This window comes from Somniosus microcephalus, chromosome 2 (assembly GCF_052327205.1).
Source record: "Somniosus microcephalus isolate GS21.2 chromosome 2, FLI_Smic_1.0, whole genome shotgun sequence".
NCBI lineage: Eukaryota > Metazoa > Chordata > Chondrichthyes > Squaliformes > Somniosidae > Somniosus > Somniosus microcephalus.
Window position 1 is genome coordinate 40,541,000 of NC_140988.1, and position 26,762 is coordinate 40,567,761.

The 26,762-nt window shown below is 46.7% G+C and overlaps 1 protein-coding gene across 2 annotated transcripts in view; it reads right to left on the reverse strand.

Moving 5' to 3' along the window:
* Window positions 1-26,762, reverse strand: part of mgarpa (mitochondria localized glutamic acid rich protein a) — a 71,162-nt gene that overhangs the window by 12,713 nt on the left and 31,687 nt on the right. Inside the window, exons 2-4 of one of the 2 annotated variants that reach the window (XM_086008545.1) lie at window positions 25,468-25,571; window positions 24,913-25,018; window positions 6,451-6,663 (exon numbers count right to left, since the gene is read on the reverse strand). In XM_086008545.1, the coding sequence (XP_085864671.1) occupies window positions 6,451-6,663; window positions 24,913-25,018; window positions 25,468-25,571 (423 nt within the window). Of the gene's footprint in view, window positions 1-6,450; window positions 6,664-9,017; window positions 17,439-24,912; window positions 25,019-25,467; window positions 25,572-26,762 lie in introns of those variants that run through there. The other variant, XR_015081299.1, reaches the window with a different exon arrangement.

The window sequence follows — 26,762 nt, forward strand, 5'->3', positions numbered from 1 at the left end:
AGGTTCCTGTTGACAGTGGGAAAAGGAGGAATGCCAACAGGAGCATCGAAGAGGGACCATCACTTGTCAGGTGTTGCTGGTGCACTGACTGTGATTTCATGTGGAAGTACAACATGTATGTACTGTATTGTTGACCTGCATGTGTGTATCTATGTGTATACTTCAATGTGCATGTATATGTGTGTTTGTGCATGTTCATGGGGCTTGATTTTTTAGAACATTTGCAGCTTTGAAGGTAAAATTTCAAAAGCACATTTGTTCTAGCTTGCAGTATCTGTTTAGCTTTGAGCCCCGCAAAAAAGGCTTCTTTGTGAAATAGGTCAAATGTGGCATTTTATTCCTGAGTGCACCTCACTGCGCCCCCCACCCCCGCACACACAGCTTTGGCTCATCTACTCCCTGGAACATATGGATAAAGGAACCACTTATGTTCTTTTAGCGGCACATGAAATGACCTTGAATAACCTTGAATAAGATGTAACTGAAAGGACTAAGGAGTGTTTGGTGACCCAAACCTAAAGAAATATTCTTATATTTTTTCACCTCAAGTTATTTTTAATTTGAACATACTCCCAAAGGGAAGATGCTGGTCAACTGACAAAGTACTTGCCAGTGGAATGAATTTTGTTTCCTTCCTGTATTCTAGAAAAAACCCAGTGTTCTTCATCAATCCAATTCTTTTTTGGCCAATATACAGCATATTAAAGGAATCCACTATCGCACACCCCAGTTTCACTATCTGAGAATAGTAATCTCAGCTCCCAGCTAAAGCCATAAGATGGAACACCTTCGAGTGAGGATCAGTGCTTCATCACCAGAAAGAAGGAAAAGTTGTCAAATCCCCAGTCAACCCATTCACAAAGATGAAACCTCTTGTCAGACTCCCTCTGTGGGGAACTCTCTGATATCCCTGTTGGATTTATTGGTGACTATCTTATATTTATGGTCCCTAGTTTTGGTCTCTCCCACAAGTGGAAACATCTTCTCTACATTTACCCTATCAAACCCTTTCATAATCTTAAAGACCTCAATAAGTCACCCCCTCAGCCTTCTCTTTTCTAGAGAAAAGAGCCCCAGCCTGTTCAGCCTTTCCTGATACTGTAGTTATAACCTCTCAGTTCTGGTAGCATCCTTGTGAATCTTTCTTGCACCTTCTATATCCTTTTTATAATATGGAGACCAGAACTGTGCACGTTGAGGATAGGACTGGACCCTCCCACAGTCAAATAACTAAACTCACAAATGAATAATGGCATTGCAGAAAGTGTCATTTATTACACCATAGGGTGACACTGGGGTTACTTTCCAATTTCACCGCCCAGGCAGTAACCTGGTTGAGTGGATTGCCTGGCCTTTATATAATTTTAATGGAATGAAAACTGGATGGGTTCTACAATGGGCGGGCGATGCACTCTGCCACGTTATTGCCCAGGCGGCAAAGTTGAAAATTACCTCCACTGAGTGGAGATCAGGCGCGTTTCCATTGGGAAAGCGGAAAGATCAGAGAGAGAGAGAGCTATCCTGGGACAGCCATAATATGGCACTGGTAGACTTGGAAGTAGGTCTCCAACCTATCCTTCTAGTTGCACATGGAATGCAACAAGAGGAGAGAAAAATAAAAGAGCTACTTGCTGAAGTTACACCTCTCCCATGTGGTTTGTTTCTACTGACAATACTTGTTTTTCCTTCCAATTTACTCCCTTTCCCTCCTCTCCAGAAGGCATTATGTCCTTGATGAGGTATGGCTCCATGGGTACCGCTCACCCTCTGGTACTTCTAGTGGCCATTATTTATGTGTGGGTTGACAGATTATTTGGCCAAAGATTTTTCAGCTTCACAACCAAGCCTGATATGTCCTCTTTTGGTATCCATACACATGCACTTCCATAAGCGATTGCTGGATTGTGATCAAGAGTGATGACCCTGGGCAATTTTCCCCAGCCTAATGCTGCAGTACAAAGGACAGCTATAGCATTTCTACTGCTTTCTAACTAAAATCAGCTGATTCAGCATCATCATAGAATCATACAACACAGAAGGAGGCCATTCGGCCCATCATGCCTGTGCCGGCTCTTTGAAAGAGCTATCCAATTAGTCCCATTCCCCTGCTCTTTCCCTATAGCCCTGCAATTTTTTCCCCTTCGTGCATTTATCCAATTCCTTTTTGAAAGTTACTATCGAATCTGCTTCCACCACCCTTTCAGCCAGTGCATTCCAGATCACAACTCGCTGCGTAAAAAAAATTCTCCTCATCTCCCCTCTGGTTCTTTTGCCAATTATTTTAAATCTGTGTCCTCTGGTTACTGACCCTTCTGCCACTGAAAACCGTCTCTCCCTATTTACTCTATCAAAACCCTTCATAATTTTGAACACCTCTATTAAATCTCCCCTTAATCTTCTCTGCTCTAAGGAGAATAATCCCAGTTTCTCCAGTCTCTCCACATAACTGAAGTCCCTCATCCCTGGTACCATTCTAGTAAATCTCCTCTGCAACTTCTCCAAGGCCTTGACATCCTTCCTAAATTGTGGTGCCCAAAATTGGACACAATACACCAGCTGAGGCCTAACCAGTGATTTATAAAGGTTTAGCATAACTTCCTTGCTTTTATACTCTATGCCTCTGTTTATAAAGCTAAGGACCCCATATGCCTTTTTAACAGCCTTCTCAACTTGTCCTGCCACCTTCAAAGGTTTGTGTACATAAACCCCCAGGTCTCTCTGTTCCTGTTCCTGTATCCCCTTTAAAATTGTACCATTTAATCCCATGGGCCTCCATTTTGCTAACAGGCCTATTTTGTGGTACTTTATCAAACGCCTTTTGAACGTCCATGCACACAATCTTTCAATCCTCCTTGGATATGGGTGTGGTGCCAGAGGACTGGAGGGTTGAAAATGTTACAACCCTGGTTCAAAAAAGGGGAGAGGGGTACCCTCATCAACCCTCCGTTACTTCATCAAAGAACTCAATCAAGTTTGTCAGACATGATTTGCCTTTAACAAATCCGTGCTGGCTGTCATTTATTAATCCATATTTTTCCAACTGACAATTAATTTTGTCCCGGATTATCGTCTCTAAAAGTTTCCCCACACCGACGTTAGGCTGAGTGGCCTGTAGTTACCAGGTTTATCCCTCTCCCCTTTTTTGAACAGGGTTGTAACATTTTCAGCCCTCCAGTCCTCTAGCACCACTCCCATATCCAAGGAGGATTGAAAGATTGTGACTCGAACCTCCGCTATTTCCACCCTTACTTCCCTCAGCAACTTAGGATGCATCCCATCTGGACCGAGTGACTTTTCTACTTTGACCCTCTTGGAATCAAACATGGGCCCTTCCTGGTCTGTGTGACTCAGCAACTCACTGGAGAATTTCATTCAACTATTGAACTAGCTGCACTTTAAGCATTTTAATAGTTTGTGCAAGTATTTAACCTATTGACACTGAAGACATTTCTATGACTAACCTTCAAGTTACTGAATCATACCAATATCATGCACATCACATAACCTCTGAACTTCCTTCTTTGTATTATAAAACCAAGCTGCCAATATCGGCTGGGCTGAAAGGAGTGAAGGGAGCTCAGGCGGACAATATAGGGGTAACCTTATGAGTTCCCACTTCTCGTGGGGACCATTAAAATGCAAAACTGTGGGCAGTGCTTGCCGAATTTCAGATACGTGCTGCCGATGGGCAAGGGTCTCTGCAAGCAGCACAGACTCCTACAATTACCCTTATACACTGTCATTGTTCAGTTAGTTATCATTGTACCAAGAGAAGAAAATGTTGTGGATTCTGTGAACAACAGACACTGTTTCATGGATATCACTGGATCCATAAGATCATTCCTAATGTGAAACACTCTTTATTCTATTTAATGCGCTTGTAATACAGTTCCTTATTATAATCCCCATAATTTGCTCATTCTGTACATATCGTTACTCAGAACTGGGACCATGGAAATGCCATCTGTGAAATGTAACTGGGCATGTTTGAATATTGCAGTAATGTTAGATTTGATAGAATGGAGCTTTGCTCAACTGCCTTTGGTGGTTCGGGAAACATTTCACAGAACATTTGTTTAAGAGATTAAATAAATAAATTGTACGAGTCTATGATAGTGCAAATTGTACATGGTCTATGGAACGAGTTCAATAACAGGCCTTCCTTTGTCCCAGCTTTAGAACAGATTGACCACACCAGCTCATAATTTCAAATTTGAGGTTTTATTATTAATACTGGGCCATAATTTGCTGTAGCAGGGCATCTAGCGGCTGTTAGTTAGATTTGCCCCTGCACGTTTAGGTTTTTAAATTTTTTGTGTGACAAGTTGCTGAAAGTGCGAGCTGATAGTGTCGCAGCGAGGGAAACCGGGCATCTGGGACCTGAGTGAACAGGGCAAGCAACTGGGTATCTCCTTAACCAATCAGATTGAAGGATTGAGAAATAAACAGCGCAAGGACTGAGAAGGAAGAGTAAGTTAGAGTGGGTGAATTCAATGTTAAATCAGGTAAAGAAAGAGAAATAAAGAAAGAGAGGGAAAGAAAGATTGGATTAAGAGAGAGAAAAAAAGACTGAAAAGAAAAGTAAAAGTTAAAAAAAAACTACATTTTACATTTTTGAAATCTCCAACAATTAAAACCTGAAGGAATGAGACTCCACACTTAAAACAATTAATTTTCGGTGCCAGAGAGGTTGACTGGCAGTAATTAACACTTATCATGTTGTTAAAAGGGTACTTAGATTGGAAAGGACAAGACTTAGCTTTCTGTGGCGAGTTTAGTTCGTATCTACCGTGCAAATACAGCAACTTCACGCCATTCAATGCATTTCAATGGTGAGGTAGACAGTGAGGTGCCGTTTTTGCAAAGCTAATGGGACAGCAACTTTTGGATATTTGAGTTTAACCGCGCATCTACCCCTCGCCTGAAGTTGCTGTAGCATTTGCACATAAATAACGGCGAGAGCCATTAACCTCAACATTATTTTGACAGCAAAATCTGGGCTATTATTATTCTCCACACAATTATTATCATTATACAGTGCAGTTGTAACAATTTAAGGCTTATTGTCTTCTTGAACTATATGTACAGGATGATGAAACCCCATACACTGACATATGTAGGTAAATATTTTAACCGCCCAACATAAACAGCATTTCCATAGATCAAGAAAGCTACCAACAAATTCTGCATAAATTATATTTTTTATATTATATATGTTACATATACTGTATATTATATATATATATATCAATACTGAAATTAGGTTTTTAAATGTAATATTAAACTGGTTTGTGCAACAGGTGTGAAGGAGGGCATATTAACACATGCGGAAGACAGTTCAAATATCCAATTGGAAACTCTACACATGCTCACCCTGAAAGCCACAGATTGGTGAGTAAGGATTAATTCCTAAAGTGCTCAGTGTGTTAGTGCTCGTAATACAAGCTGAAGGTTATTAGTCTGTTATTGTAAAAGAATGCTAGCTAGGGAAATCTTCAGCGAAATCAAGAGAAGGTAAAATAAAGTACTGTTCTCCCATTGTCAGCCTACTATGGCTCCATTTCCAAAAATTGTTTAAAAAAAAAAGATCCACACAACGCACCCAGGATTTATCACATAATCGAGGAAAATGATCACACTTGCATTATAAATAATTTTCAAATGCAGCAGAGTAATTATGAAAATATACTGAAGTTTTGTTTTGCATTACAGGAAACTGTGTGCTATCCGGCACCGACGGGACCGAGCTGTTGCCGTTCTCTCAAAACTGCCGGACAATCCAGCGCTAATGTTGAAAGATACGGAAGCTTCTGAGCTCCGTATCTGTCAACAAACCCTGTTGCTTAGCAACAGCTTCTAAACAGTCCAAGCGTCTCTGTAGCGTCTCTGTAGCTTAGCAACAACTTCAGCAGACCTTGCAGAGCTTGACTGTTGAGGGAAAAAAGCAATGAGAAGAAAAAAAAACTAACGAAAACGGCACCTGATTTTTGCCGGTGGCTCGAGCATTCCGGACAGTTAGCCTCCGGATAACACAAAGTTTCCTGTATTTGTAAAATATTATTCCACAAACATATATGGTAATCGAACCGAGGTATTTTTCTGCGTTTATATCATAAGAATATAAATTGATTTCAAAATAATATTCCAAGTGCTGATACAATTACAATAGATCCTCACTGTTAATTATCCAGTCAGTTTGGCTTATGGATATTTTCCTGTTTCAGTTTTAGCCAATGGCATATCCTCTATTTCTTTGGCTACATTTATTTAGGACATCATAATATTTTGTTAAGTCTAAAATGTGTGGAAAAAATGTTGCATAAACTTATGCTTTAGGTAAATTCAACCTCCGTAGGCCGACAAAAGGGACATCCATCTATTGAAAGAGAGATAAGCCTATGATATACTTCTACTGAAGTATATGATTTCTGGCTGGAGAGGTTGGTTAACCTTTGGCTGAAGCAGGCGGTAGCAGAACTTCTATCACTTCCTCTTCCGTTGTAGCCTTTTCCTCCAATGGGCTCTCGTTGGGTTTTACGACTGCTGAAGGACTTTCAGGTTGCTCGACACTTTCAGCCGCAGGGACTTCGACCTCTTTGGTTGCTGACTCTATGGCCTCTCCACTAGTTTCAACCACTTCAGGAGACTGGACTTCATCTGATTCTAATAATAGTTCAACATAACCACGTCAAAACATATCCAGACTCAGTATTAGTTATGCTTAAAGAGGAACTTCACCCCAATCAGACTGATGCAGGGCTGCTTGCAGAATCTAAAGTAAAACACGCGGTTTATTCAAAAAATGAGGGCAGTGCGCTGCATGGTCTGGTACTAAACCATACAGACCAGAGGTCCCATCATGAAATCCCAATCTGTGCTGCATTATCTGACCTCAGTCAAAGCAGGAGTTGGGCCCAAAAATTGGTCTCAGCCCCAGTGGGCCAAGAAGGAGAAAAAATCAGCCAGGGTTCCAAACCTAATCGATATCCAGTGAATTTTGCTGGGAACTGAAGGTGTGTGGGTGTCAGGTGACCACAGGATCATAATGAGCAAGGATGCCCGCGACAGTCTAACAGCCCATCACTACCCAGTCTACACACACACAAGAAGAATGGCCACTGGGGCAAAGTGTGTCAATGGAACCATGTCCTAGCACGGCTCAGCATGTAGAGAAGGCGAGCAAATTGGAGAGGAGGAGGGAAATTCTGTTATACAGGTAGACTACCCTTTATCCGGACTTCCGAAAACCGAAACCCTCTAAAAACCGAAGGTTTTTTCGTTCAGCGTAAGTCGTGCGTACGACTTACGCTGAACGAAAAAACCTTCGGTTTTTAGAGGGTTCCGGTTTCGGAAGTTCGGATAAAGGGTAAGTCGTGCGCATGACCCCCTGCCGACCCCCCCCCCCCGCGGACCCCGCCGGCCCCGACAACCGCCGACCCCGCCGGCCCCGACAACCGCCGACCCCGCCAGCCCCGACAACCGCCGACCCCCCCGCGGACCCCGCCGGCCCCGACAACCGCCGACCCCGCCAGCCCCGACAACCGCCGACCCCCCCGCGGACCCCGCCAGCCCTGACAACCGCCGACCCCCCCGCGGACCCTGCCGGCCCCGACAACCGCCGACCCCCCCGCGGACCCCGCCAGCCGCCGACCCCCCAGCGGACCCCGCCGGCCCCGACAACCGCCGACCCCGCCAGCCCCGACAACCGTCAGCAGGACTTGGTGTTCTGATTTTGAATTTTGCGGATTATGCAACCCCACTAAACACAGATCCTTTGCAGAAATCTATTTACTCACTGAGTCACCTGGGTTACTCCAATCATTTTTCATCTCTAACACTGTTTGTGATGAGGACAAGAATTTGCAAGATCAGCGTACAGTTTTGAATGCACCACGGCCTCTCGGACAGTCAATTTCTCACATCAGGCATGACGTGCACTCCAAAGCTCAAGACTAATAGGATCCACCTTCCACAAAGATTTTACATTTAAACCAGATCTCCAGGACCACGGGCAAGTCATATACTCACAGTGTGTCAGAATGCTAGATTAAAAGGAAACCAACCGCCGGCCCCGACCCCCGCCGGCCCTGACTGACTTACGCTGAGCGTCAGCGTAAGTCGTGCGCACGACCCCCCGCCGACCCCCCCCAACCCCCCCCGCGGACCCCCGCCGACCCACCTTCCGAAATCCGAAATTCTCCTTTATCCGAAACTCGGCTGGTCCCGAGGTTTTCGGATAAAGGATAGTCTACCTGTACTAGAGATAGTCGTCCAAGGTTGGAGGACTTGTCCTGCAACACAATTAGGTGCTGAAGGAATGCCACACCTGAAAATCTCCATGGCAAACAGCACTGCATCACCAGACAATTTACACACAATGATGACTGGGGTGAAGTTTCCCATCAAAATCAAAAGCATGAAAAATATATCACTTATAAGCCTCCATACCAAATTAATTTGCCGTGCAAAAGGCATGCAATTTAGTTTTTAAAAAATAACGGATGGTCATTAGCCTAAACTTTAAACAGGAGTGGAAGAAGGAAAAGGCAAACAACAAAACTGACAGACAGTAATTCCCCTCTTTATAAAATGTCTCTGGGAGTTACATAAAGACTGTTATAGTTTGTGGCATGTTAACGGGACTGTGCTTTATATGGACTCTCCATTAGTGAGGGAGCCATGAATGATGCCTGCTGGTCTATCAGACAGCGTTATAGGGAGGGAATTACTGAATTAGAGATGGTAGCGGATGGATAAACATAAAAACTCATAAACACTGGCATGGAAAATATGATCAGCATTCAAAAAGGCCATCTGAATAAATGCAGTAATTATAAAAGAGGAGCTTCTAATTCTTTAGTCATGGCCACAAACACAAAATTTAATTTAAAGGCTTTTCAAGCTCTACCTCTGTTGCAAATTAACAAGTTTTTTTAAGCATCGTTGGCAGTAAGTAAGCAGTCATTCAGAAAAAAAAAAATCCCTATGGGACTGAGAAACAAACACAAGAGGACTACCCCTGGCATCCAATTATACATCCACATTTTGGACAGACGAATTCCTGGCATTTTACTCTGGAAAGTGTACAATAAAAAACAAAATTAACAAAATCCTGAAAAGGAAATCACAGTTCCACATTTATGATTAGTTGTAGTCTTCCTGTCATACCAAAAATTGAAATGGGCACATTTTGAGGCTCTGGTTAAGGTTAATGATGGAAAATCGATTGTAGCAAATGCTAAAGTTACTATTTAACATAAACACAGAGAGAGGAGAACATAGACAAGAGGGAAGAACGAGAAGGATTTACCCTCAAAGTGCCTGGCTTTGCTCAAACAAAATCAAGCAAGAGTTTAACCCCCATCCTGAAGCACACAGGAGTCACACATTACCACAAATACAGGGGAAGGGAGGGAAGAATAAATGCAACAGGATTCAATCTCCCAGCACAAGAAGAATGGAAGAAATTTACTACTACTTTTCCTTTTCAAGTACTGTAAAAATGACTTTTATCTTTTTTGATCTGATTTGTTTGTAAATTTTCCAAATTTAAGATTTTCTTTCCATTAGATTTGGTATTCTGCTCCTTCTTGATGTCTGGATTCCAGACTAACCCATTGATATCTCAGTTTTGAAAGGTTCTGTTTACAGCACGAAGGTCAATGTATTATTGGCAAGGGACCACTCCACGTTACTGGAGCTCTTGGGTTTGGGCATTTTATGTGCATGTACAAGATGTGTACTTGTTCATATCCAAGTTTGTATGTATGTGCAACGTGTGTATGCATACGTGTGTGCATGTATGTGTTGCATGTACATTAAGGCGCATATAATTTTGTATGTGTGGGTTTCCTTTTCTCTAACGTTTTAAAACATTGTGGCCTAGAAATTCAGTATAGCCACTTTTGGGGCGGAAAAGTCGGGCGGCCGCTAAAGTTTGCGCCCGGCGCAAAGTCGAGGCCACTTCGCCGATATTCAGTAGCTTCGCCCCAAGAGTTTGCTCGAGCGCTAAAACTGGCGTTCCACAACTATCTTTAGGCGCAAAGCCGGCGGTGCTGAGCGAAACCGCCGAGGCCGGGCGCAGCGCAGGTGCGGTCATTTCTTGATTGACAGCAGACACCCTGGCGCCGGCCAGCTCTTAAAGGGGGAAGGGTCGAGTTCGTCTGTTGCCACGCCCTGGACACTGCAGCCCTCCAGCTAGGCCTAAACACTGCTGCTGAACAGAAATAGCGCCGGGAAAGATGCAGAAGGCCCGTGAACGAGCGCAGCGCTTCTCTGGCCATGATTTGAAGCTGCTGGTTGGGGCTTTGGAGAGGAGACGCAAAGTCCTGTTCCCGGACAGTGGGAAGAAGCCTGCGACCAGCGTCTACAGGAAAGCCTGGAGGGAGGTTGCCATCAGGGTGACAGCCAACAGCGAGGTCCCCAGGAACTCTGTCCAATGCAGAAAAAAGTTCAATGACCTCACCAGGATTGTCAGGGTGAGTACCCTTTCCAGTGTCCTCCTCATCCTTGCATGTGCACCTCACATTATGGGCAAAGGGACCTGAAAGCCCTAATGGCCAGCCCTCATCCAGCAGCTATGGGACTGGCATGAACATCAATTGCACATTCTGCACTTTCCACACTGGCCAAGCTATTCGACCATGGGAGGCAGTGCACACCAGATCAGGGCTCCACACTGGCCAAGCTATTCGACCATGGGAGGCAGTGCACACCAGATCAGGGCTACACACTGTACTTAGAGGGCGTCCTTTCTCTTGCAGGCCAAGCTGGCCCACAATCAGAAGAGCCGGACTGAGACCGGGGGAGGCGGTCCCCAGATCCAGCAGCTCACTGACCTGGAAGAGCGCGTGGGTCGCCTCATGGGAGCCCGGGTGATTGGGCCCGTTGCCAGTGGAGATGCCGACCCTGTTCTGGGCACCAATGGTAAGGACATCACCTTTTGGACCTCTCTCGTCCCACTTGCGCATCAGATCTACATCCTTTGCCACTGTCCGACCAATTCGCTGAATGCCACCACTCATGCCTCCCTCGCTGACGCCCTCTCCTCAATCTAAAGCTACTCTTGTCCCTTCCTGCTTTCAGATGGTGAGGAGGAGGTCCCTGAAGCTGCCAGTGACAGCCCCTCGGAAGAGGAGGAGGAGGAGGAGGAGGAAGAGGAAGGCGGCCCATCAGGGGAACCCTCACCCGCGCCAGGGGATGCCAATGTAGGGGACACGTCTTCCCTGGAGGAGAGCCTGGGGGAAGTGTCGGAGGGGAGTGTCGCTCCTGGGACCAGTGGCGTGCAGCAACGCAGGGGGTGTGCGGTTGCTCAGCGGCCTTCTTCCCAGAGGGGTGTAGTTGCTGGGCCCAGTGGCATCCAGCAACGCGGGAAGGGTCGGCCAGCTCGGCGGCCTTCTCCCCAGAGGGAGAGTCCGGCCTCCAGTCCGGCGACGGTCAACTCCGAGGAGCTGCGCCTCCTCGATCAAATGTCCGTGGACTCGGAGCGCCGGCACACCGAGCTCATGGGGGTTGTGGCACGGATGCCTGAGACCATCGAGTCCCTGGCTCATAGTGTGGCCGAGTTCGGGGCCTCACAGGCCAGGAGTTTGGAGCAATTCGGGGCAGCACAGGCCGCGATTCGTGCCGAATTCGGGGCAGCACAGGCAGCGAGTTGGGTGGAATTCGGGGCAGCTCACGCAGCGAGTGGGCAGGTGATCAGTGGTGCCGTGCAGTCACTGGCTGGTCTGATGCGGTCACAGACCAGGGCAGCACGGGCACTCACTGCTGCCACACTCGCTGCGTCAGCCAGGCATCGCCAGGACACCCGCCGCGCTGTAGCAGCACAGCGGTCTGTCGTTCGGCACATTGCAGCGCATGCTGCAGTGCGGGCCCGGGCGAGTGCCAGTGTGTCACTTGACCAGCGGCCGCCTGCCATACGCCAGCTTGCCCCCATTCCTCCAGCCGCCACTGTCACTCCCCCAGTGGAGCTGCCACGAGATGCTGGTCCGACTGATGCTGGCCAGCCACAGCTGCAGCATTCACCAGCCGGCCCCTCGAGGCCCAGACCTCGCCTAGGCCGACCCCCAAGGGCATCTGCCGTGACGACATGTGCCCCTCAGGAGCCTTCCCCCAGCCTTGCAGCAGCCACTGGGCACGGTTTGAGGAGGAGCAGCAGGGCGGCCAGGGGCCGCCAAAGGCTGGACAAGGAATCGCCCTCGCGGGCCACAAAGTAGAGGGTCTGGACAAATGTTTTTTTATATTGGGATGGTTGTTTTGTTTCTGGGGATGGTTGTTTTGTTAAGGCCGAGGATGAAGGCCATTTTTGTTTAAATGTTTTGTTATTCCTCCCCAGGTTGTGGGAGTGAGTCATGTGTGTGACTGTTTTTTGGGGGGTGTTGTCTGTTTTTGGGTTTCATGTGGGAAGGGCCCTGAGTTTGTTCAATAAAGCATTTTATTTATTCATATTGTCCATGTTTGATCTTTGAAGTGTTTGTTGCCTTAAGCGGCTGAGGGCTTGCGGAGCGGCTGCATTCATGTTCTTTCATTGGCACAAGCCATTCCCTGACAGGGGGCCTAGAAGTGACGTTCAATAAGCCGCCGATGGGCGGCCCTTGGACCTTGTGCCTCCCTCCTGGCCTGGTACTCCTCCTCCTCCTCCTCCTCCTCCTCCTCATGCTCCTCCTCCTGAGGTGGTGCTCCAGCGTGAGGTGGCAGTGCCTGAGTCCTGCGGATAGCCAGGTTGTGCAGCATGCAGCAAATGACCACGAACTGGGAGACTCGCTCCGGCGAATACTGCAGAGATCCGCCGGAACGATCCAGGCAGCGGAACCGTTGCTTGAGGACGCCAATTGTTTGTTCTATGATGTTCCTAGTCGCTTGATGGCTCTCGTTGTATGCCTCTTCAGAAGGGGTCCTGGGCGCGCGGAGCCTTTGTCCCCGATAAGCCATCCTCTTGGGTGAGGCTGTGCCTGGAAGATGTCAGCCACAGTAGTCTGTCGCAGGATAAAGGCATCGTGGCTGCTGCCTGGAAAGCGGGCATTGACAGCTAGGATGCGCTGCCTGTGGTCACACACCAGCTGTACGTTGAGGGAATGGTAGCCCTTCCGGTTGCGGTAATCCTCGGGATGGTCCAGAGGTGCCCGCAAAGCCACATGCGTGCAGTCAATGGCGCCCTGCACCATGGGGAAGTCCGCGATTCTTGCAAATCCCACTGCACGCTGCTGCTGCCTCTCCAGGGTCATGGGGAAGGAAATGAATTGGCGTCTCCTTCTGAAAAGGGCATTGGTGACCTGGTGGATGCAGCAATGCACGGCGAACTGGGATATGTTAGCAATGTCCCCAGCAGCTGATTGGAAGGAGCCGGTGGCATAGAAGTTCAGAGCCACCGTCACCTTCACTTCCACCGACAGAGACGTCCTGCACCTCAGCTGTGGACGCAGATCTCTGTGAAGCAGATGGCAGATCTCTGCAACCACCTCCCTTCTGAATCGCAGCCTCCTTACACATTGCGCACCAGTCATGTTGAGATACGAGACCTGCTGGTGGTATTGCCTGAGTGGGTAAGGCCCATGTTGCCGACGCCTGTTGCCCCCTCTGCGTCTAGCCAGGGCTGCCCCTCTCACACAGCGTCTGCGAGCCCTTCCGACATAATCCTGAAACTCAGCATTGGCACCCCATGCAGTCCCAATAATATGCTGGCAAACAGCTGTGCACCGTTCCACTCCACAGTCGTTAGGGCCGCCCGGCGCACAATGGGCCGGCGCGACTGAAGTTCCGGTTTGGGGCGCACAAAGGGCGTTGCACGAGGAAATGACGTCATAATCTGCGCGCGCAGCAGGGCGCGCGCAAAGACTTTGCGCCGGCGCTAAATGTCTACTGAAGTTGGGGCGAGGCGCAGATCACGCTGCGCCCGGGCGCTAAGCGCCTAGCGCTCGAGATCTACTCCTCCTAAGGCGCTAACGGCTGGTGCAGCCAACTGAATTTCTAGGCCTGTGATCCCAAAAGTCCACATTCTTTCTGTTGGATTTGGGGAGCTATTGGGGCAAGTGGCGGCAGGGTTCGGGATAAGACCCATTTACGTTGGGTTTTCACTCCGTTATAGGAGTTGCTTTGGTTTCCTGGGGGGTGGGGGCTTGCATCCACCTCTGTGCAGCCTGACAACAGGAAGGGAGGCAGGACTGGCGGAATGATCTCACCCGCCAGAATTCCCACCAGTCCCATCTCCGGTACTGCCAATGTACTGTAAGTCTGAGGGAGGCAGGAGTACAGTGCTTTCCAGTGGCAGAACTGTGACCCACCAACGTGACAGGCTGCTGTAAGGAAAGCAACCTTCCTGGAATCAGGAACATTTTTTGTTTATTTCTGGCACCTTCTGCCAGACCTGCTGGCACGGGCGCCTTCCCACTATTTGCTAATTTCCTGACCCCAGGAATTCCGATTGGGTCAAGCATGGTGGAAGGGAAGTCCTGCTTCACTGCTGAAATGGGATTGTCAGTTTTTAGGCCCTGCATCGCTGTGGGAAGATTGTCAGAACGCATGCGTTCCACAAGTATTCCAGAACGCAGAGAAAAAAATATAATAAATGTTTGTGTTCGCCCCGATAATGCTGGGAATGATACAAATGATGCATATTTAATGGCATTGCCTGTCATTTAAATAAAATGTACCTCTTAGGGTGCACAAGTTCCAGTTTCTGTGTGAGTTTGCTAAAAGTGGTTCTTTTGTGGTGTGCATACTGCATTTATACACATATTCTCTTTTGGAAAAGGTTCTAGGCTTACACTAATTTGGACTTCACTGTTCCTTCATAATGGGATTTGTGCTTTTATCATATCCCAAACTAAAACTACATACATACTGTATAAGCCACAGTTTGTGTTACACAGATCTACATGTACCCAACTGCATATTAGTAAGAGATTCTCAAAATACCCATGTGTTAACACTGAAACAGATTTGGCATGGTAATTAGCTATACATACTTTATATTCACTCATGCACATGGTTCTAAAAGCGACACTTCAATGAAACCTTGAGAACACGGTTTGTTACTGATCTAGGCCAATTCACTATTTACTACTTACTATAAACATTAATATGTAATAAATTGCATATACTCACCATCTTCCTCTGTAAACATAAACAGGACAAACAAAGAAGAATAAAGAATTGGTTAATAAAACGCAAATAGTTGCAGTATCTTTCAGTTGTGGGGGCATGGATTTCATGAGAAAGTGTCAGGTGGATATCCCTCATTGGCCTCGTGAGTGAAAGTATCACCCAGTACAGCACTAAGAGCGGAATGTCCCAGGATTGATCCCTGCTCTGTGCTGAGTTCGCTGCTCTCAGCCAAGCAGCAACTGGGGTATGGCAATTGGCCTCAGCAGCCCTGGGCTAAGGAAGAGAAAAAATAGCTACAGCTCCTGCTCCTGACTCCTGTCCAGTAACCTGTGCTGAACCTGGTCATGTGTGGATACCAGCTGATGACAGGCTTTGCCTCAGCTCTTAGGTCCTCTACAGCTGAACAGCTCTTGACATTCGCTGCCTGGGCTCACACGTGAAAATGGCTAGTTGGGCGAGAAATGTGGACAACTGCCCAAGGATCCGTATCCCGGCAGGAGTCAACGCCTTCAGGAGAGGAGGAGGGGAGAAAATTGGGAAATAAGCAAAAGAAGTGACTGGAAAAACTTCACTTGTTAATAAACACATGTCACACATGCAATCAAGTATATTGCATAGAAAAGCATCACTGTGTCAAAACCTGCAATTAATTCCAGATTATTAAAGGGCGAAAAATAGGAGAAGATTTGGAATAGACAGTGTTACAGTAAAGGCAGAACTAGGTTAGATGTTTGGATGTGGTTCTTTTCCCAGAGAATAGTGGACCTGTGGAACAGAATACCGGCTCGTGCAGTGAACACTGATTGGCTGAATTCTCCCAATTGAGAGCAGGAGCTGTTTCTGACTGAGGCAGAGATCACCTCATACAGGAGGTAGGTACCGCATAACATTAGTCAGGGCCAGAGTGGTGTCCTGGACTAGGTTTGATCGCCTAAGGGGGTTGGAGAGGAATTTTCCAGATCTTTTTCCCTAATTGGCCTGGATTTTTATGTTTTTTCGTCTCTCCAATTAGATTACATTAGATTAAGTGTCAGTTGTGGATCAGTGGGTAGCACCCTCACCTCTGAGTCAGAAGGTTGTGGGTTCAAGTCCCACTCCAGGGACTTGAGCACATAAAGCTGGGCCGACACTCCAGTGCAGTGCTGAGGGAGTGCTGCACTGTTGGAGGTGCCGTCTTTCAGATGAGACGTTAAACCGAGGCCCCGTCTGCTCTCTCAGGTGGACATAAAAGATCCCAAGGCACTATTTTGAAGAAGAGCAGGGGAGTTATCCCCAGTGTCCTGGCCAATAGTTAGCCCTCAATCCACATAACAAAAACAGATTATCTGGTCATTATCACATTGCTGTTTGTGGGAGCTTGCTGTGCGCAAATTGGCTGCCGTGTTTCCCACATTACAACAGCGACTACACTCCAAAAGTACTTAATTGGCTGTAAAGCGCATTGAAATGTCTGGTGGTCATGAAAGGCGCTATATAAATGCAATTCTTTCTTTCTGGATGGGGTGGGGACTGTGTGTATTGTGATGCACAGAACATCACAACTGTATGGGACAGGCTAGATGGACCAGTAGGTCTTTTCCTCTCTGTCATTTTTGGTATGTCCGTATGTCACTCATGTGTAGCAGCACTATGACAAATGATACACATCTCTTCTCCCTCTTCCTCTAAAAAAAACAGGTTTTACCAAATACTTTTTCATCAAGGCAGTGCCCTAACAGGAGATGACTTGATTCGGAACAATGTTGTTTTATGTAGAGTTACACTGTGAAGCTAATTGCCGTAGTATTCATGGATTTTGTTTTCTGCTACCAGCTCCTGCTTTGTGGCATGCAATACCTGCCCTGAAGGGTCCCTCTCCAAGGTCATGAGACTGAAACAAATGACAAAGGCTGTTCAGCGCATCGAAGTTCATCTTTCAGGAAAAGCCTACAATACCCATCACAGCACCAGCTGTTTCCGAAATGATCCCAGTTTTTTTGTCTCCATTTCCCTACCTGGAAGTCAGTTCCAGGTGTTAATCACTCCTAATTTCCTGGGATGGCAGGAATGACGTATGAAGAGAGATTGGGTCGATTAGGCTTATATTCGCTCGAGTTTAGAAGAACGAGAGGGGATCTCATTGAAACTTATAAAATTCTAACAGGACTAGACAGGCTAGATGCAGGAAGGATGTTCCTGATGGCGGGGGAGTCCAGGGATCACAGTCTAAGGATAAGGGGTAAGCCATTTAGGACTGAGATGAAGAGGAATTTCTTCACCCAGAGAGTGGTGAACCTGTGAAATTCTCTACCACAGAAGGCAGTTGAGGCCAACTTATTAAATATATTCAAGAAGGAGTTAGATATATTTCTTAAGGCTAAAGGGATCAAGGGATATGGGGAGAAAGCAGGGACAGGGTACTGAATTTGGATGATCAGCCATGATCTCATTAAATGGCGGAACAGGCTCGAGGGGCCGAATGGCCTACTCCTGCTCCTATCTTCTATGTTTCTATGTTTCTATTGTGTGAAAAGGACTTCCTTCCAGTCCTAAATTTATCTTTTGCTAGTTTGACCCTGTGACCTCTTATCCTTCATGTCAATGTTTACTCAAATGAAAGAAACAAAGACAAATGCATTGCTGCCATGCATGCTTTCTGAACCTGGTTAAGATCCAGTAATTCCGACTGGAAAGTGTACATTTGTAAACGTAGGTTCAGGATAGGATCAGGCTTGGCTGCCTTGCCAACCCCTCCACACCCAATGCCCAGACTCACACATGGAGAATGGCCACTTGGGTGAGATACTGGAAGATTCTAAATAAAAGATGGGCAAAAGTTCAGGATTTGTATTGCTCCTCTGAAGAACTTTCTCATTAGTGATGTAAACATGTAATTTTAAAAAAATCTACATTTTTCTGTACAATTGGTAGAAGTGCTGTTTTACTTAGATTGGTGCTGTACTAAGTACAAATGGTTGGAGCACCAGTGTACTATGTCATGGGCTCTTGGAGCAGTGGGTTCATACCATGATTCCTCACCTCCTGGGTTTCCAGTTTCAGCTGTGTCACTGTGCAGAAATGACAAGCGGAAACCTGGATGAGGGAAAATCAAAGGAAGAATGATACCGTGCAACTTTCCAGCACTTCTGAACCAGTTTCAGACTAGATGGTGACTCATCTGTTCACTTAGCTAAAGAATGGTGTAGTGCATAGAATTACATAGTCTACAGCTCAGAAACACGCTGTTGGGCCCAAACGGTCTAGGCCGGCGTTTATGCTCTACACAAACCTCATCCCAACCCTCTTCATCTAACCCTATCAGCATATCCTTCTATTCCTTTCTTCCTCATGTGCTTATCTAGCTTCCCCTTAAATGCATCTATACTATTCGCCACAACCACTCCATGTGGTAGCGAGTTCCACATTCTCACCACTCTCTGGGTAAAGAAGTTTCTCCTGAATTCCCCATTGGATTTATTGGTGACTATCTTCTATTTATGGTCCCTAGTTTTGGTCTCCCCCACAAGTGGAAACATCTTCTCTACGTCTACCCTATCAAAATGCTTTCATTATCTTAAAAACCTCTATCAGGTTAACTCACAGCCTTCTCTTTTTTATAGAAAAGAGCCCCAGCCTGTTCAGCCTTTCCTAATAAGTATATCTTCTCAGTTCTGGTATCATCCTCGCGAATCTTTTTTGCACCTTCTCCAGTGACTCTATATCCTTTTTGGATGGGGAAACCAATATGGTAAATTTCACGATAGCAAAATACTGCAGATGCTGGAAATCCGAAATACCAACAGAAAACGCTGGAAAAAACGCAGCAGGCCAGGCAGCATCTGTGGAGAGAGAAACAGTTAACTGGCCTGCTGAATTTTTCCAGCGTTTTCTGCTGTTATATGGTAAATTTCACATTGGAAATTGTACTTTTATGATTCGCCCCATCTCCATCTTCATTCTCTGCACATAAAGAGCTGAACAGTTTGTGAAATAAAGTACAAGCAGTACAACTTCCCCCCAGGAAGCGGAGCAGGCCTTGAAGGGGTGCACTGAATTTGAACTTTTACTTCAGCCCTTTGAATACAAGTTATACAGGTAGAACATAACCAGTCACTTTAACGCAGCAAGAATGGACACTGCAGATAACTTGATGCTGCATTAGGGAACGAAAAATTAAGCAGGGCACGAGGCTTGAACATGTAGCACACTGGGAATGTTCCTGATTACCACGTAATCTTTACAGATTTATCATTAATCTCTCTGAGATGATGTTGCAAACAATTAGCATGTCACAGCCTTTTATCTCCAGATGCTCTCTTTACAAACATGAACAGAGGCTTTCTCTACCTACGAATACCTGCTGTTCCAGCCAGTCTAATCATTCGGCCTGACTAATTCACTCGCTAATATGTGATAATATTTTGCTAAGGAGTGATATGCAATTAAATCTGATTGCAGAATGGAATTGTAAAAGATGCAGGCCTAGAAATTCAGTTGGCTGCACCACCCGTTAGCGCCTTAAGAGGGCGCTAAGTGGGTCGCAAGCCACTGGCCACACCTCCCGCTAAATTCAGCGGGACGCTAGTGGTGGCGCTAGCCGTTAGCGCTGCGCCGCTACCGATGACGTCATCGGTGTGCGCAGCGCCCCGGCCGCGATATTTAGATGCGCCCCCCTGATTTAACGCCGGACGCTATGTGCGACCGGTTCAGGGGGGCCTACCTGCAGCAGTGGAGGCGCAATTTAAAGGAGAGGTGCGGGGCGGCCATTTTTGTTGCTGGCCGCCTGCCAGCACCTCTCTGCGCTGCCGTCCCCGGCCTCCTGTCTCCCCCCCCCCCCCGCCGCGGAGTGCCGACTGCGTTCCAAGAGCCCGGCACTTCTCCTCAGTGCCGGGCTCTTTTGCCGGCACTCGCGATCCTCGGGGGCCCAGCTGGGCCCCAGATCGCGCTGAACAAGGCCCCTCCCCTTTAAGTAGGGGAGGAAGGCCTGCAGTACCGCAGCGCGATGTGCTGCAGTGTGTGGCGCTGCGGCACGTTGCGCCACGATATTCAGTCGCAGCGCCCCAAGAGGGATGCGGGGCGCCTCCAGTAGCTCCGTGCTTCCCTTTGGGGCGCTCCAACTGAATTTCCGGTGGGCGGCCGCGAATGCTTCCGGGGCGCTACATTTAGCGCCCTGGTGAGGCTGGCGCCCCAAATGGGGCGCTACTGAATTTCTAGGCCGCAGTATTTAAATGCTTGCATTTTAGTGTAGAGCCTCTATTATCCACACTCTGCTGGAATTTTCATGGGACAAAGCCTTGCCTGAGACATTGGCTCATAAGGACACGTCAACCTCCTTCAAAATCCGTCTCATTGGGCTGGATATTAACTCGGAGGTGGGGAAGGAGCGGTGGGGGGGGGCAGCTTTGAGGTCGGGAAACCTGGAAGAGCGGGTTTCCCGCAGGTCCTGCCAAATTCAGGACTTGATTAGCATTTTTTAATCTCGTTTCCCGGCTGCAGCCAGACAGATTGAGAGGCTGGCTGGCTGTCGGGCGGGTAGGCCTTCGGCACCAGGCCGCAGCTGGGGAGCAGAGAGCAGGGAGAGAGGGATCAGAAAGGCCGGGGGGGAGGCGGGGGAAGATCGGTGGCCAGAAGGCAGAGCGGAGGCTGGAGCAGCGGGGCGATTGGAGGCCGGGGTCGGGGGATATTGGAAGCCTCGTGGAGGAGATCGGAAGGGTCAATGGGGAGATTAGGAGAGTCGGGGGGGTCCGAGCGCGGCGGGTGGGTGAAGCAGGTAAACTGGATCCAGCAGGTAAGTGGAAAAGCACTTTCCTCGTGGATCCAGCTGTCCTCGCCTCCCTTAGCCGACGGGTTTCACGAGGCCCGGGAAACCCTGCCAGCCAGCGTTAAATTTAAAATGGTGGTTAAATATGAGGAACGCAGCCTCATTATAATATTTAAATTGCCAGCCCGCCTCCTGGGAGCGGGTCAGTTGCCCGGTCCCTGTCCCACCTCTTTTAAAACTGGAAGTGGGTGGGTTGGAGGCGGGCTGGGGTCAGGATTCAGATTTTTAATACTTTAACCTCCCACCTGACCCAAGCCCGGCCGTTTTGGGGAGTTAAAATTCTCCCCGTTCTGCCTGACAGGCATTAACCACACAGTTGAAGATGAATTTATGCTATCTGGATTGTCCTTATCTTCATCCCTGTGCCAGGGGATTAATGCAGCAAATGTCTCAGGCCAAAATTTGGGAACTTTTGATTATCTGTCAATTTTCGTTGTCCAGAATGGGTGAAGGTTCCTTTCACTTTGCTAACAGGGAAACGGTATCCTGATGTCGGATATAATTTCCCGTAGAATGTCCTAAAGCATGGAAATGAGCTTAGAGCAGATAACTCTGAATTGAGAGCTACCACTGGCACAGACCCAACAGGCTGTATGGCCTCCCTCTGTACAACGATTTCTACAATTCTGTGATCGTAGGTGCTAAATTTGTGATCAAGCTGTTAAAACACTTTCTTCATTTCTCATTTGAATCACAAACATTTTGACAATAAAATATGTGCCGTTCCCTCTATACGTTAAATAGGCCCATGGATTTCAGAAATGGAATTTCTCCAACATGGGATAGTCCAGAAAAACACAGAATATCTGACAAAGGATTCAGGGGCATCTTTAATACTATAGCTCTATATTTTTGTTCCCCTCTGTTACAGGTGGGATACCATAGCCAGCATTAGCCTTCATAGTTGATTGTTCACTAACTGTATTAGCTTCAGCTGCAATTAATATATTTCAGATGGCTCCGTCTAAACTCCAGAGTTCTGCAGGTACAACTGGCATTGAAAGAATCATTAATCCTCCTCACTGAGAAAACTTCTCGGCAATCCTGCTATAATCTTATTTGTATCACCCAATATTTGGGGTATCAGTCCCAACGCTAGAGCTGAACCATCGCAATTCCCAACTCTGAATTACATTTACAGATGAGACCTGTTGGTCCTGGCATGTCTATTGTACATCCACTTTCTTACATAATTAATCAATCACAACATAATGAAAAATTTTCACATTGTAACATTTCATTCTTTCTGTCTTCATGTCAACCAAACATGTAAGATTAAACATCCTACTAAGAAATTTGACTACAAATCCTAATTCTATTAACACACAAAAGTTTGCCGGTGCTGTCTTTCTGGAAGCAGTACTCTCTCACATTGAAAGTACTTTCCACTCAGTCCTTCCCTTTTAATCGCTCAGCATATTTCCCTCCAGTGACTAAACAGGGTACAATGCTATGGAATGTAGTTTTACCTGCTCTCTCTCCTCATCGGGAAGCTAGATTAATACTTCCCAGGTCCTGTATTCTGGTGTGATTTTAACTTCAAGAGCAGTTTTCAACTTCCTTCAAAATCCTAATTGAATTCCTCTGACCCTCCCCAGCAGCACCACAATGACCCTTCGTCAGAACTGGAAAAAGTTGGAGATTTAACAGGTTTTTAAGCAAGTGCAAGGGCAGGGAGAGGGGGGAGGGGAGGAAAGAACAAAAGGGAAGGTCTGTGATAGGATGGAAGGCAGGAGAGATTAATAGACAAAAGGGATGATGGTGCAAGGCAAAAGGAGATGATAATGGGACAAGTTAAGAAACAAAAGATGACTCTAGATGAAGTATAAATGGCGATGGCCATTTTTTGGTTCTGACGAAGGGTCATCAACCTGAAACGTTAACTCTGTTTCTCTCTCCACAGATGCTGCCTGACCTGCTGAGTTTCTCCAGCATTTTCTGTTTCATTTCAGATTTCCAGCATCCGCAGTATTTTGCTTTTCTAATGATCATGCATTGCTCTTGCCAACCAAATATAAATAGAACGTATGGATTATGAAATTGAATTACTTTCTCTCCATTAGCTGTGATATACAAGCCATTATTATTATCATGATATTTGCTGATTGTGTTTATAACAGGTTTTATTAAAATAGTATTGAACACTAGAGTAGGAAGACATTGATGCTGACTAGAGGTTTTGCACTTAAATACACTGAGAGGTATCATAGTGCTAAATTTAATTATGTTGTTCCATAAATATAATTTCTGAGTTATCTGAGACAAATATGACAGAAACTATTTTTGATTTTCCTGGCTTTTAGAAGTTAGCAGACTTTTTTTAAGTCCTGCTTTGAGAAAACTGAGAGAGAGAGAGGGAGAATATATTGGCTTCCGGTCTGACAACGCCTCAATTTTAAAATTCTCATCCTTGTTTTCAAGTTCCTCCATGGCCTCGCCCCTCCCTATCTCTGTAACCTCCTCCAGCCCTACAAGCCTTCAAGAGCTCTGCGCTCCTCCAATTCTGGCCTCGTGTGCATCCCCGATTTTAATCACTCCACCACTGGCGGCCGTGCCTTCAGCTGCCTGGGCCCTAAGCTCTGGAATTCCCTCCCGAAACCTCTCCGCCTCTCGACCTCTCCTCATTTAAGACACCCCTTAAAACCTACCCCTTTGATCAAGCTTTTGATCATCTGTTCTGGTACCTCTTTATGTGTCAAATTTTGTTCAATAACACACTTGTGAAGCACCTTGGGATGTTTTACTATGTTAAAGGCACTATATAAAGGCAAGTTGTTGTTGCTATTGTAGGGGAAAGTAGTTTGTTAGTTTAGTTTGTGACACCTAATGGGCAGCTGTAGTCTTCTGGGAAACGTAGGGAGTCAAAGATGAATTTCCCTGTTTCTGTCTCTCTCAGGAGGTAACATTGCTAGAGAGTGAGTGTTCAGTGTACACCATCTATTGACAGGGCAACATTATGGGCCTGACAGTCTTTTATCCTCCTTCTTTTCATTTGTTTCTATGGGCTAAAAATTCAGTTTGGGGCGCCAAGCTCGCCTGGGCGCTGGAATTACCGCTGCGTGCGGAGCCACTTGCGCCATCCGGATATTCAGTTTCTGCAGCCCAAATGGAAGCGGGCCGCTAAACGAGGCTTCCCGCGCCCTGCTTGGGGTGCTGAAACTGAATATCGGCACGCTAAGGGCCGCAGCGCCACACGCTGTGGCACGGCACGCTGCGGTACTGCAGGCCTTCCTCCCACTGTTAACGGGGAGGTGCCTGCAACAGCGCGATCCCCGCTCGCGAGTGCCGGCAAATGAGCCCGGCACCAAGGAGAGGTGCCGGGCTCTCGGGAAACAGCCGGCAATGCCGTGGGGGGTGGGGTGTAGGAGGCCGGGGACGGAGGTGCGGGCAGGCGGGCGCCGAAAAAGCGTCCGGCCACACCTCCACCTTAACTAGCGCCACTACCGCCACAGGTAAGTCCCTGTGTACCGGTCGCTATTTGCGGCCGGCGCTGAGGAGGCGGGCGCGACCAAATATGGCCATCGGGGCGATAGCGGGGCGCTGCGCACACCGATGACGTCATCGGTGGCGGCGCAGCGCTACAGGCTAACGCCGCCATTAGCGCCCCGCTAAATATCGCGGTAGGTGTGGCCAGTGGCGCAAAAGCCACTGAGTGCCCTCTTTGGGCACAAACTGGTGGCACAGGCCACTGAATTTCTAGCCCTATGTGTTATAATTGTATCTATTACTGGGGACTTTAGCCCAATCTGCATTTGTAATTCTCCGAAGTTTCTTTTTGTAGAGAGTATTTTCTTTACAGATTGCTACCATTTGTGTTTATTTTGACAGGCACATTTTAGATTAGTCACAACAATCCAATGCCTAGTAACGCCAAACTTTCCCAGCCCACATAGTTCCAAACACTAATTACAACTGCTGACAAAAAGCTCCAGGCTGAGCCTAGTGCAACGGGTACATAATGATCTGAGGAGCCTTAAGCATTGTACGAAAATTAAAGAGAAGTAACTTACTCTTTGGTTGCCATTCCTTAGCCGTCCACTTACTCTTTGGGCGTTCCATTATCTCTGCAATTCTGTCATTGTACCTGGTTTTGTCCATGTAGATAATTTTGTATGTCTGTGTAAACACAGTCCAACATTAATTAGCTATTCTGAAAAATAACAGACATATGTGAATTTTCCCATAATTCTACACACAATTAAATGGAAAACAGATTAGTTTATTTTTCATCCTTTTCAGGTTCTCTCATTCCATACACTACTCTCTGCCTGGGAGGCCAGAAAGACAATCTGCACCTGGGTCCTTTCTAGTGCTGCTCTGTAACTGACCACTCAGACGTTCAAAAGAATCTCTTAAGTCAACAACCTCCCAATTTACCTTCCCTTTCACTGGGGAGCAGCTCGCCCCCACTCAACAGCCAAACTGAAATGGGGGGCTTAGTGCACAGGGAATCTCGGCTGTGAATCCGCATCCCGCAGCTCCAGGGAGAGGGACGGCACACTGTTCAAAGTCGAAGACTTAAACTGATTATCTGTGGGAGTGTGTTTAATTAAATTGGCTCTTACATATAGACTTCCGCCTGCAATCACTGCACCAACCATCAGAGCGTACAACGTGTTCTTGCTTGAGGAGCCTGGAAGACCACCAGAAGACATCTGGCGGATGGGTGCTGCAAAGTAATGTAAAGTCATTAGTGTAAGAAGATACAGAATCATTTAAAATTGAATTTGGATCTGGTCACTGCTGTCAACACTGGTGGGATAATTTGGCTGAAAATGGTTTACAAGACATCATAAACTCTGACAACAAAGCTTGACCGCCTGATGTATCTATTAGTATTTTCCCAACCAACTGTTACATTGTATAATATATTTAACCCAGCTTTATGATATCTCTAATAACCCATAGATTGGAGCATGTTACGAGGCACTAACACAGCGGGGTTGAGGTCATGTCCTAAATCACGAAAGCAACGTTCAAGTCATTTATTAATATTTCAAAGCTGGGGTCCATTAATTCTTGAAGTGCACGCCAGTCTATTATTCTTTAATATACAATAGTCAGGTCGAGTCCAGTGGGGCAGCTTTATTTGATTTGCAGCAAGTTTTCTTTTCCTCAGCCATTGGCATCATGGTGGACAGTAATGGACAGCAGACTCCTGTGAGCAAATTACAAAATCTGCATTAATATCACATTTTATTTTAGCACATGCTACAGAGCACTAGCATGCCCTGCCTATAATAAAACACGCTATTTCATTAATAGGGAACACATTTTTACAATCCCAGCCAAAAGGCCGCTGTAATTGACTAGCACGGAAGACTGCGGAAGCCGGAACAGTGGGAAACTGGGCTCACTGGAAATCGCAAATTCAGCTCATAAATGTCACCTAATTAAGCTTGCTGTACCACTGGTGGATTGTGCATAGGACATGACAACATTGGGGTGGGGTCTGGGTGGGGGGGCGGGGGGGAGGAAGTGCACAAGCAAGCAGCCCTTAAAGGACTTCTGCTCAAAGCTAAAGAGATTTGTTTTAACACTTCTGTCTTTCTTTCAAAAACCTCTCCAAAGCCTATCTCTTCACCACTTCCCTTAAGTCTTTTCCCAACTCCTGCTTGGTTTCCTCCCTCTTCCCTATTTGTAAAGTGCCTCAGGATGTTTCACTTGATTAAGTGAATGCCTTCTGGACATACGGGGAGGAAACTGAAGAATGGAGGGCAATATTAAAAAGGGAGGAAACAAGTCCATCAAATCTTCACTGCAGTACTCTCTAACATACTGTAATCTATAGATATATAAAAGTCATGTATCTGTCACTTACAAGTATTACACTTTGTTACAGATGCAAAACAATCTTTAA